The 12,241-nt window shown below is 34.7% G+C and overlaps 1 protein-coding gene across 2 annotated transcripts in view; it reads left to right on the forward strand.

Moving 5' to 3' along the window:
- Positions 1–12,241, forward strand: part of LOC101959495 (PZP alpha-2-macroglobulin like) — a 45,377-nt gene that overhangs the window by 23,129 nt on the left and 10,007 nt on the right. Inside the window, exons 16-23 of one of the 2 annotated variants that reach the window (XM_021720861.3) lie at positions 2,348–2,512; positions 3,102–3,204; positions 7,737–7,884; positions 8,540–8,768; positions 9,662–9,788; positions 10,133–10,254; positions 10,729–10,780; positions 11,927–12,010. In XM_021720861.3, coding sequence (XP_021576536.3) covers positions 2,348–2,512; positions 3,102–3,204; positions 7,737–7,884; positions 8,540–8,768; positions 9,662–9,788; positions 10,133–10,254; positions 10,729–10,780; positions 11,927–12,010 — 1,030 coding nt within the window. The remainder of the gene's footprint in view (positions 1–2,347; positions 2,513–3,101; positions 3,205–7,736; positions 7,885–8,539; positions 8,769–9,661; positions 9,789–10,132; positions 10,255–10,728; positions 10,781–11,926; positions 12,011–12,241) is intronic. The other variant, XM_078015271.1, reaches the window with a different exon arrangement.

Genomic DNA, 12,241 nt, shown 5'->3' on the forward strand with positions numbered 1-12,241 from the left:
CCAAATTTTTTAAAGTTATACTAAATTTTATGGCTTTAACTACCTCATGAATCAACATTTAAAAGGACTGATTAATAAGCCTGGAGGGAAATTATTGCTATTTTTCTATGTTGGGAGGTAAATCAGTAATATTAAAGTTTATTTTGTGTCTGTTCTAGTTTCTGCTTCATATATATGAATTTTTAAAAAATATTTATTTTTTTAGTTGTATTTGGACACAATACCTTTATTTTATTTATTTTTTGTGGTACTGAGGATCAAACCCAGGGCCCAGCTCATGCTAGGCAAACGTTCTACGACTGAGCCACAATCCTAGTCCCTAATATATATGAATTTTAAACCTGTGAAGTAACTATACCAAATATACTTGTCCTATTTTTATTCATCCAAATTAATGTCCTTCAGCATGAAGCACATAACCAAAGTTCTTCTCTACCTTAGTATTTTAATAGTTCAAAATACTTCCTCATTAAAAAAAATAACTATCACACTGAAGAGCAGTTATATTTCTCTACTTAATTATAAGAGTTAATCTGGAAAAGGGAATTTTTTCTCTGAGTGTTTTCTTTGGAAACACACCTAATTTTTTTACACTTCCTATTTATGGTAGTCTATTCTAAGCTATTATTTTCAGCATGTATTAAGGGAATTTAGTCTCTTCTCAATATTTATATTTACCCTGTTTAGTCATTTAAATTTAGTGGTTGTTTTGGTTGCATACAAAGTTTTGAGTGTTATGGAGGTGAGAAGGTATCATAAACATAAATGGAGATTTCAGCTTTTTAAGTTATAGAAATATTGAAGCTTACTTTCTTTGAATAATAACTTAGAAAACATTGGTCTGTCCAATATAGATAATGCATGCTTACTTAAGTGCCTATTTAATTCTTCTACTGGAAAGTAAAGATAAACAGGCAAAGAAATATAAGCTACTAGCTATCTACTGTTGCATAACACTTTTCCCAAAACTTAGTGAATGAACACAGTAAACTTCTACTATCTCATGCAGTTTCTGAGAGTCAGGAATTTAGAGCAGCTTATCTAAGTGGCTCTGGCTTGTGATCTGTCATACGATTATGATTAACATGTTGATCAGAGCTGCATTCTTGCGAAGATTGACTGAATTTGGGAGATCTGCTTCCAAGACTGGTTTTTCATGTTACTGTCAGGAGGGCTCAGTTTCTCACCTCAAAGACTTCATATTGCCAGAGATTTCCAGCAGGGCAAGTGATCCAAGAGAGCTAAAAAGCTCTTGGCCTAGCCTTGGAAGTTGTATACTATCATTTCCATAATATCTAATGCAGGTCAGCCCTATACTTCATGAGAGAAACACTACAAAGGCAGGAATCACAACAGGCAGAGATTATGATTCAGAGAGATTTTGGAGATGGTCTTCATAGGCTGCCTGCCAACCCCCAGTGACTCATGATCCTCTCACATGTAAAAGACACTCAGCCTTCTGTCTGTGGTCCCTAAAATTCTCATTCTAAAATGATAACAGCTCAAAAACTGAATTTCACAATTTAAACCAGATCCAAGTATAGAGTATTCTTCCCAGGTATAACTCCTCAGGTATCTAGCTATGAATACCTTGAACTAAAGTGAAAGCAAGTCATTTGCCTCCACACACCCACCATACAATGGTGCAATGATTGTCATGGAATGATCACTGATGATGCCTTGGAAAAGTGGGGAAACAGGAGGCACTCAGGAGTTGGTGGTCTACAGTAGTTCAAAAATCAAGCCAGGCAGATGCTGGAAGGTCTTCAATTAAGACTATCTTACTCCAGTCCTAGAATAAATATCCAGGCCTCAAGCTCTGTGCTATGAGGATTTGGTTCTAAGTCATCCTTCTTTTTCCATAAAAAAGTAATCTCCATTTGCAACTGCATAAAAGCCCATCTACCCAATATGGATTATATATGTTCATTTATGTGCCTATGTGGTTCTTCAGTACAAAAACAAAAATGAGTAAACATAAAAGTTTAACGGGGGGCAATAACAATTCATACCTGAATTCCATGGGGCATTAACATCATCCAACACAGAGGTAAGTTAGATCTTCTTCCAATATTTGATCTAAACTCCACACTGAATTTTTGATTAATACTTCATAATTTAAGATTTTATTACTCTTTGAAAGCAATTCCCCAAGCAAGTTTTACTGTTAAAAATCAAGAAAATCTTTAATTTTGTTCTAAGGTACCAATTACCTGAATGTACTTAAGATAAGCTTGATGATTAATTATCTAATTTCTATCAGTTTATTGAATATGTCAAAAAAAAAAAAAAACACCCAACAACAGCAGGTAAGAGTTCTGCCTTTGATTTCCTCCTACTGTTACAGGTCTACAGTCTTCTAACCCTGAGGGATCCCACGGATTTTCCCAACCATTTAGACCAGCAGGAGGAAAAGCAAACAAGCTGTGTGCATTCTTTCATCATTCGTGGAGGATCGGTCTATGTTCCCTTATCAAGTTATGATGAAGAAGATGTTTATAGTTTCCTCAAGGTAAAGTTCCTACTAATTCACATGCTGTGTTGGGATTTTTTATGCTATTAAAACTTTGAATTTATAAATGATTTTAGTAATTTTTTATTTCAGCTCACCACTTCATTTTTCAGCTGAGAAAATGAATTCAGTGACAAAATTAAAATGTCTTTCAAGATCACACAATATTTCTGTTAGTAAGTCAGCTATGGCTCGACCCAACCTCTGGCTCTTCATTAGATACTTTTTTATTATATTTAGGGTTTTTAAAAAATATTTTTCCTTAGTTGTTGATAGATCTTTTTCAATTTTATTTATTTATATGTGGTGCTGAGAATCAAACCCAGTGCCTCACACATGCAAGGCAAGTGCGCTACCACTGAGCCAAAGTCCCAGCCCTATATTTAGTTTTTTCCCCAACTAACCAAAAATAAGTAATAAAGAGTAAAATATTAACAATTCATAAATTATAGTAATTTTACTACAGTGTATTTCCTGAGTTGTGCATATCTCCATGGAATTAAAACTATTGGAATTATGTAGAAAATTTAAAGATAATATTTTATAAATTCTAAACAAGTTTACAAAGGGAGTGATCATTTTTTTCCAGGGTATGGGATTAAAGATGTTCACCAACTCAAAAATTCGGAAAATATCATCTTGCTCAGTTACCCACACACGTCCAAGAGAAGCTGGACTAGGATTTCATGGAGGTAAAATAACAAGTTGCTTTTAATTTTGTAGCATATACAACAATACTACTTTTCTGCAAAGGTAAAATGAGATCAATAATGTAGCCCTATCTCCTTTCCATACACATAGAGAACCATGATTTAGATTCGTTGTTTTTTGTTAAGATCACTTAGCTGATTGGGTATTATGTAAAATTGTGGATGTATAACCGACGTGATTCTGCAATCTGCATTTGGGTAAAATTGGGAGTTCATAACCCACTTCAATCTAATGTATGAAATATGATATATCAAGAGCTTTGTAATGTTGTGAACAACCAAAAAAAAAATAAATAAATAAATTAATTAAATAAATAAATAAAAATAAAAAAATAAACAAAAAAAAAACAAAAAAAAAAAGATCACTTAGCTGGTAATCAGCCTATTCAGAACATATCCGAGGTTTGCTATAGATTAGTAAGATGCTTCAGGGGACAAAATCAGATGAAATAGAATATTCCAATGTACTGTAAGATTGGAAAGACAGGTAGAGTGGAAAGTGAGAGTAATTATCATTATGGAATCAGGAAAATATTAAAAGATGCTCCATCTTTTAAAATAGAAGAAAGGACAAAGGCCTACCAATGAAAAGACATTGTAAACATGACAGAAATACTCGTAATTCATGACCTAAAAAGAAGTACTTAAATAAAGCAACATTTTTCTAGATCTCAACTTCACATTAAAACTACTGTCCTATCCTCAGGTCTACCTACATGCAAAGCCCATTATCTACCCTTTCTCATTCTTCTTTCACATGATTTGAACTATCTTTTCTCCAAAGTATCTTGATGTTTATCTGCTAACAAATACTTATATTTTTTAAGCTCAAATTAGGAATCAGAGGTACTTTGTGTAGAGTGAGTAAGTAATGTCTATTTTCTAAGGCTCAGATCCTTCATTAATAAGAAATTTGACTAAAACTTCTCATAGCCTTTCAAAATACCCAGTAACATAATTACATACAATTTATCAATACAAATTAAGAATTTATTTAAATAGTATTTTCTGTGTTCCTTGACATTAAGGTTTATATCCATCTATAACAAGGCTTACCATGATAAAAATCACACTATCAGCTCTATTGGAAAGGGCCATGTTTTAGTTGGCCTTTTCACTGCTGTGATTAAAAGGACCTGACCAGAACAATTGTAGAGAAGGAAAAGTTTATTTGAGGGCTCAGTTCCAGAGGACTTTGTCCATAGAATGCCGACTCCATTCCTCTGGGACTCCTGGTGAGGCAGAACATCATGGTGGAAGAGTGTGGCAGAGAGAAGCAGCTCACATGTTGATCAGGTAGCAGAGAGAGAGAGAGAGGGCTCCACTTGCCAGATACAAATATATACCCCAAAGACACACCTCCAATTCCCACCTCCTTCAGCCACAGCCTACCACTTCATTACCACTCAGTTAATCCCTGTCAGGGGATTAATTACTGATTGGGTTAAGACTCTCACAACCCAATCATTTCTCCTCTGAACCTCTTGCATTGTCTCACATGTGAGCTTTTGGGGGACACCTCATCATCCAAACCATAACAGGCAATAGGCTGTCTTTCTCTAAGATTCAGTAGTAGCACAAATTTCAGCTTTTCATTAAAGGTAAATAAGATTTTTGTCATGTAAGGTATTTTATAAATGAGAATTTAAAGGAAAGGAAAATAATCATAAGAACTACATAGAAAGAATTTCAAGTTGAAACCTTGGAAGTTTGGGGAAAAGGAAATGATCTGGAATTTTTTAAAGAGAGAATTTCAAGTATCTGAGATATCAGAAAAAAGAACACCTAAAATGTGTGATAGGTACCAAAAAGGGATTGAAATGTGTAGCTATAAATAAGTCAAGTATATAAGCAAATGAAGGAACTAAGATAAATGGAATATCTTGTGAATGCTCTTTTTTCTTTCTTTCTTTTATTTATTTCTTACATAGATGACAATAGTGGAGTGTATTACATTCATAATTATCCATTCGTGAATGCTCTTGGATAATTAGTTAAAGAACATGAAATCATTCCCATAACTTTTGGGAAGCCATCCTACCATCTCAAGGTGTTTGATGATATGGACTGGTATAGATAGAGAAGCCCTTAATAGTATCCCTAGGACCTAAGAGAAAGAGGAAGGGAGAAAATCAATAATTGAACCAAACCATGGACAAAAATTATGTTAGACAATAATAGAAATAACTAGTTCCTAAAACAGTAAAATTTAAAAATATAAAAGTTATTTATTCTTTATTTCAATAACTGACCTACTTTCTGATTATATTTACAAATATCAGAAACAAAAACCTTTGCTTTATGAAGGTTATGTTTGTAATAGGCAAGCAAGATCATAAACATATTAGTGAGAATATTATATGGCTCATTAGAAGATGATAAATTATATAAGCAAAATTCAAATAAGGAAAGGGATTTGAATTATAGGGTGTTGCAAATTACATAGGGAGGGCAGTGGAGGTCTTACCAAGAGTGAAATTTAATGAAAATCTGAAAAAAGCAAACCACATAACTATCTGGAAGAAGATTATTACAGCCACAGGAAATATTAATAATAAAAAGTAGCTATGGAGTCCTTTATTGAGTAGATTTCCTTAATTCTTGTAGAAACCTCCTATGGTAGGCATTCTTTTTACCATTCTTCAGATGGGAAAAAAAAACCTGAGGCCCATAAAAGTAAAATAATTCAGTCACTATATCCCAACTAGTAAGATATGGAATGGGGATTCACGTCAGTGAGTCTCACTCCAAATCTCCTGGTCTGAACCTCTACACTATTCTGCCTATCAAAGACTTTCAGGTTAGTATTTTCCTGAAAAATCTAAGCAGAGTAAGGAAACTTCCACGGTTGAAACAAAGTTAATTAAGTGTAAGCAATTGGAGACAGAGATCAGATCAATAAGCAAGGCCACACTGTGTAGGGCTTTTAGGTCAGGGTGAGTATTTGACTTTTTGACTGAAATGTGGGGACTTTCAGATGAAGAGTGATACCACTTAATATGCTTCTCCAAAGAAATACTAAATACTAAATATCTAGTGATACTAAACTAAGAAAATAAAGTTTCAAGTTTTTGTAATTTTTTGCTTGAGAGTTACTGAATGTCAAAGAAGTGTTAAAAAGTTAGATTGAGCAGTTCATTTTAAGCCATGAATGGAATATTCGATTGGAAATGTTTTGCAATCAGGAATGAAACAGAACATAAGTGGGTTAGTCCAGAGATCAGCACCTTTTCATGACGTCATATGGGAAAAACAAGCCGGGGCAGGGAAAGATAATACGTTTGAGACCAGTCACATCCCAAGAAAAAAAAAATCATATCACCTTAACAGTAGTTTATTAATTGTGGCATGGAGGAAGTATAGAACTTTGTTACAGAAACTGAAAAGACAGAGTCAAGTTGACAATACAAAAAGAAATAATATACCCATCACTTAAAAAATGGAGCTAAAAATAACACGTAATGGTATGGTTTGTCAGCTGCAATAGATGGAGGAATTAGTAGGTCTTTGAAACCTGGGGTAGGAAATGAAAATGAATTCACTTGGGCACATTGTTCTTTATATATTTAAGAATTAAAGATGAGACTAAAGAGAGGAAAAATAAAATATCCACGAGAAAGCAAAGTCAGAGATAGAAAAGGCTACCACTTCAAAAGGACACAGAGAAAAGCTGTATGATATCCATTAAAGAAATTATTACTGATGCTTTCCTCAGGAGCAATGATTAAGGAGAAATTACTGGAAATCAGTTTTTCATAATTTCTAAGTATTCCTTCACAAGGTGTTTCTGAAATATCAGATTGGATACCTGAATAGAGATCCTAACTCAAATTTATTTGTGAGCATGATTTCAGTTGCAGTATGAGCCAGGCAGCTTTCATATCTGTTTTTCTGCTCTCTTGCTTTTTTAAGTGATTTCTTTATATGAACTATAGGGCTAAAACTAATTAGTTATGGTTGGAAATAGCTATGGTTAGTATCTTGAATTCTTCACATCATTTTTCTATAAACAAAGCAGAAGAAACACCTAATGTTCTAGTCTTATTATCCAGAGATCAATGAATTTTCAAGCTTCAACATTGACACACGAGTTTATTGTTGAATTCTGTTCACTCCATTGGTAAATCAAAAATTTTCCAATATAGCCACCCTTACATCACCTAAATAGCATTTTACAACTTTTGCTCAGTCTCTCTGAGGATGAAGCAATACTCTCACCTTAAAAACCAGCCTTTTCCTGCATAAGACCCATAAAACCATCTGAGTTATCTTGTCATTCCAGTTACAATTCATATAAAATCATGTCATATATAGGATAAACAGAATTAAAACCTTTAACAAATATGTCTCTCTTCTCAGTGAATGAAAGATCAACAAATTATCTCCAAAGTTCTACAGCACCTAGGAGAAAATTCAGGAAAACTGAAAATTTTCTCTCCTACATCTCACACATGCACCATGAAATGCATGGATGTTTTCTTTAATTGAACTATTATTTTCTCTCATTTTATTAGCAGCAGGATCATTAGCCATGCCATATATTCCTCAAGCAGCTCCGTTTGATATGATAACTTCAAATAATATGCAAAATCCAGAGCCAGTCCTTGAAACTGTGCGAAGCTATTTCCCTGAGACCTGGATCTGGGAGTTAGCAGTGGTAGAGTATGTAATTTCACATTTCTCCATTTGCCGTAGGGGAGGGATTGTGGGACCTCCAGCATTTTCAATCCTAAAATAATCATTCTGGAAATTTCTAAATAACTATCTTAACCTCTAACCATTTTAGGATAGACCTAAATTCAGATGCTTTATTTAGGTGGGTTTATTAATATAATTGTCTCAAGAATTGAGCAATTCTAAAATAATTATGCCTGAGTCTGACAGAAAATAACCATGGGAGACAAAAGTTGTATTCAGGAAGCTTTCCATAAACAGTATGATTAGAACAAGTACATAAATAAACCAAGCTACAATACAATGGTCTATTTGTTGGACCATGTTTTTAAGAATTTTCTTACATAAGAAATGATACAAGTAAGGAAGTTTTAGAACCAAATTGGATCACATTCAAATATATTTATCTAAAGTACAGCCATGTGTGATATGGCCACAGGTTGATAACAGAAAGAGGTGCCTTTTTGTGCCTTTCATTTTTCCAACTCAGTCCCCAATATGGAATCTGGTACACACACACATGGCACACACTTGTGCACCCTTAAGTGATTTCTTCCTCCACTGTAGTTTTACACTTATTGATTCTTACTTGAGAAAATGTTTCATCTGCTTACTTTCTGTTCTTCACATTATGTCCTCCCAGCTCATCGGGTGTAGCTGAAGTAGAAAAAACTGTCCCTGACACCATCACTGAGTGGAAGGCAGGGGCCCTCTGCCTGTCCAATGACACTGGGCTTGGTCTCTCTCCCACCGCCTCTCTCCGAGTCTTCCAGCCCTTCTTTGTGGAGCTCACAATGCCCTACTCTGTGGTCCGTGGAGAGGCCTTCATGCTCAAGGCCACTGTGTTGAACTACCTTCCCAAATGCATCCGGGTAAGGAAAATAAGTGTGAATTGGAAGGGTGGACAGAATAAAAGACTCCTTTGTCCAAAGTTCCCAGCACTAAGTATTCTTTCAGGTAATTATGTGTTGACACTACAAATAAATTGTATGTGGAAGGGCAGGACATGATCACTGAGAAAATATGACACGTATGTTACAGGTGTTTAAACCATGGATCATCAAACTACAATTTTTAAAAACTTTTAAAACTTTTCTAGAGCTTATGATAAGAATTCTTTGCCACAAATTAGGTTTTGTTCCAGAAAGTTTCCTAATATTGATTCAAAATTCAGTTTTATCAATTCCACAAATGTCATTCCCTGGGCCCTCATCTTGAGATCTCCACAATACTGTATATAGTTATAATTTATCTTATAACCTTACTTCCTTATAAATTATGCCATCATTTTATAGTATATTATTTCCTTTGCAATACAATATCCTCAAGTTCAGGAACCTCTTATGTATTGCTCTTGTGTTCCATGCCTTGAACAGAGGAGACATGTATAATTTAGAGGAAGTGGGGGAAGGAAAGAAGAAAGGCAGAGTCAGGAAGAATATCATCATGGCAGATAGGAACCTTAGGTTGTTTCCCCAAGGACAGTATATAATCTCTGTTGCTCCCCTCCTGCACTGGTGCTGTATCAGCAAATTTCTCTAATTCACCCTAATGTAAATGCCAGATCTTCCAACTAGATAAGCAACTGTGATTTGTGTCGGTGCCATTTTCATGCATCTTAAAGCATAAACCAACTTAAGTATCATACTTTTCTTTTAAAAATCCAAATGTAAAGCAACATCCCACACTTGGCCCTGATTCCATGTGTTCATTGTCTTTTCATATCCTGTTCATTTTTATCTCTTTGCCTCACTTGTGGATATAGGTTAGTGTGCAGCTGGAAGCTTCGCCAACATTCTTAGCTTCCCCAAATGAAAAAGCAGAAGAATCCTATTGCATTTGTGGGAATGAAAGGCAAATCTTGTCTTGGACAGTGACTCCTAAAACTCTGGGTGAGTGACAGTCTCCCCAGAAGGCTCACCAGTCACCAAGGATGGTGGCTATCCAAGCACTCCTTTCACTGTATTAAAATTTTTTGTTGTTGTCCAGGGATACAATTCTATAAAATTAATTTCTTCTCTTTTTATTTCTCCCCACAAAGACCACTTCTCACCATTCTCATCTAACTTGGTCCCCACAATCACTGCCCTTGGGTAACGTTTACTCTGCCCATTAGTCTGGGAATTTTTGGTAATATTTCCTTCTCTTGCCAACTGTAAGAATAGAGTGTATCCCGTAAGGGTATTTGAATTACAAGATGGATACTCAATTTTTCTATTATTCTTTTTTTTTTTAGGGAATGTGAACTTCTCTGTGAGCACAGAGGTAATACAGTCTCTAGAACTGTGTGGAAATGAAGTTACTGAGGTTCCAGAGATTGGAAGGAAAGACACGATCATCAAAACCCTGTTGGTGGAGGTAAGTCAGCCTGACCCACTTGACATATTTTTCTGAGCCCCTAACAATTTACAATGTGACCACTCTTGGGACAACAAAGGACAATATCATGCTCACCCAATCCATTCTATAAGACTAATGGAATTTCTCACCTTAAAAGAAATACAGGAGACATTGCCAGCTATTATAAGTAGAGTTTTCCATAAATCATTTGAGAATTATTCCCTTTTTAAAAAATTTCTACCTCGCTCCTAGGATTTGCAAATTTCTTGTAACTATTATTGATTCACTAGTCTTATCCTCATTTTTCATTTTTTCCTCTACCAGCAAACCTGGTTTTTCAGTGTTTTATGGATTTATAATAATTTCATAATAAGTAGGATATTAAAAATCATTTCTTATAAATACTACCTTTCAAAGGAAGGAACTTTGTTGTCTTTCTATGACCTGGGGATATGTTTATACTTTTACTTATCCCTTTTCTCTTCATTCAAGCCTGAAGGTATTGAACAAGAGGAGACCTTCAACTCTATGACCTGTGCTTCAGGTGAGACTCCACCCTTAAAATTACTGTGAGAACAAAGCTACACACAGGTAGAAACTTCAAATTACTATGTGTATCCATACATATTCTCTCCCTTAATTTTGGAATTGTTTATTAAAATTAGCATCATACTAATTATTTCTTTATACACATTTAACAGATAAGAACACCAAGCCCAAAATAGCAAGTTAATATGGCTCAGGAGGTACAGGCAGGACTAATTCTGGGGACTTCATGGTTCATATTTAGCTCTCTTACCTCAATAGACCAGTGGTTATGCATTAAGAAGCCTGGCTATTGAAGCTCAAAGTGTCCCAGGACAAGGTAGAGAGCCAAATTATGATGAGTTTGAATCAAGTAATAGTCCCTAAAATTGCTGCTGATGAAAACATGGCATTTTGTACTAATCCCACCTAAAAATTTTTTTTTCATTTCAAGGCAAAAAAAAGTTACATTTGGTTTTCACTATATTATTAAGAAACAGTTGTAGCTTTTATACAGTATTGCCACCTTAGTGTTAATTCCATGTCCAGAATACATACAATATTGTATTTGTCAATTGAGAAGGGGTAATTTAATATATATTCATGTTACCTATTTACAAACATCAGAATCCATTGAAAATTTTATAGAATAAGGAAGTGAAATAACTCTCTTCTTATGGGTATGTTTTACTAACACAATAATAAATCAGAGATATGTGGTTCCCCACCATCTCCTAGCCTTCTTTTAGAAATCTACTAAGCACAGCAATGCAAGACATGGTTAAATAAGAAGGGAAAGGAGTCTGAAAGTCACACAGTGTCTAGAGGAACTGAACTATTCAAAGTAATCTCATCTTTGAGTCAAATTCTTATTCCTTAGATCCAGAATTCCTCAAGGAGGTAAAAATAATACTACTGCTAACTATAATAATAAAGGAAAAGCAATATTAATAATTGTTTACAGTCATTGAAGTTTAATATGTTGCAGACACTGTTCTGATGTTTTACATTTATTATTTCACTGACTCATCACAGTTTATCCTGGGTCATATAGCAGGGCCAGTAGCGTATGAAGGCTGTTTATCTCTGAAGCTCCCACTCTAACCATGACCTTATATTGTAATCACAGAGGACCTTCTTTGATATGAGTTGTCTATTTCTAAAGGTACTAAAGTGTCTGAGCTGCTATCCCTGAAGCTTCCACCAAATGTGGTCAAAGAATCTGCCAGAGCCTCTGTCTCAGTTGTAGGTGAGTCACTTTAAGCTTAGGAAACTTGGTCCAAAAGAGTTGCCTGTGCATAATTGTCAAGTTTGTGATTGTTTCAATTTCTATTAGGGTCCTAGAAGGTTCATTATCTGTAAATGTAATTTTCCCTTATCTAAATGATAGGGTATGTGACTCTGAATATAAAAGTCATTTACTGTTTATAGCATTGGCTACTTTTGAAGTGAAAGTGCCCTGACTTTGAATCTTTTCATT

This window comes from Ictidomys tridecemlineatus, chromosome 6 (assembly GCF_052094955.1).
Source record: "Ictidomys tridecemlineatus isolate mIctTri1 chromosome 6, mIctTri1.hap1, whole genome shotgun sequence".
In the NCBI taxonomy this organism is placed as follows: domain Eukaryota; kingdom Metazoa; phylum Chordata; class Mammalia; order Rodentia; family Sciuridae; genus Ictidomys; species Ictidomys tridecemlineatus.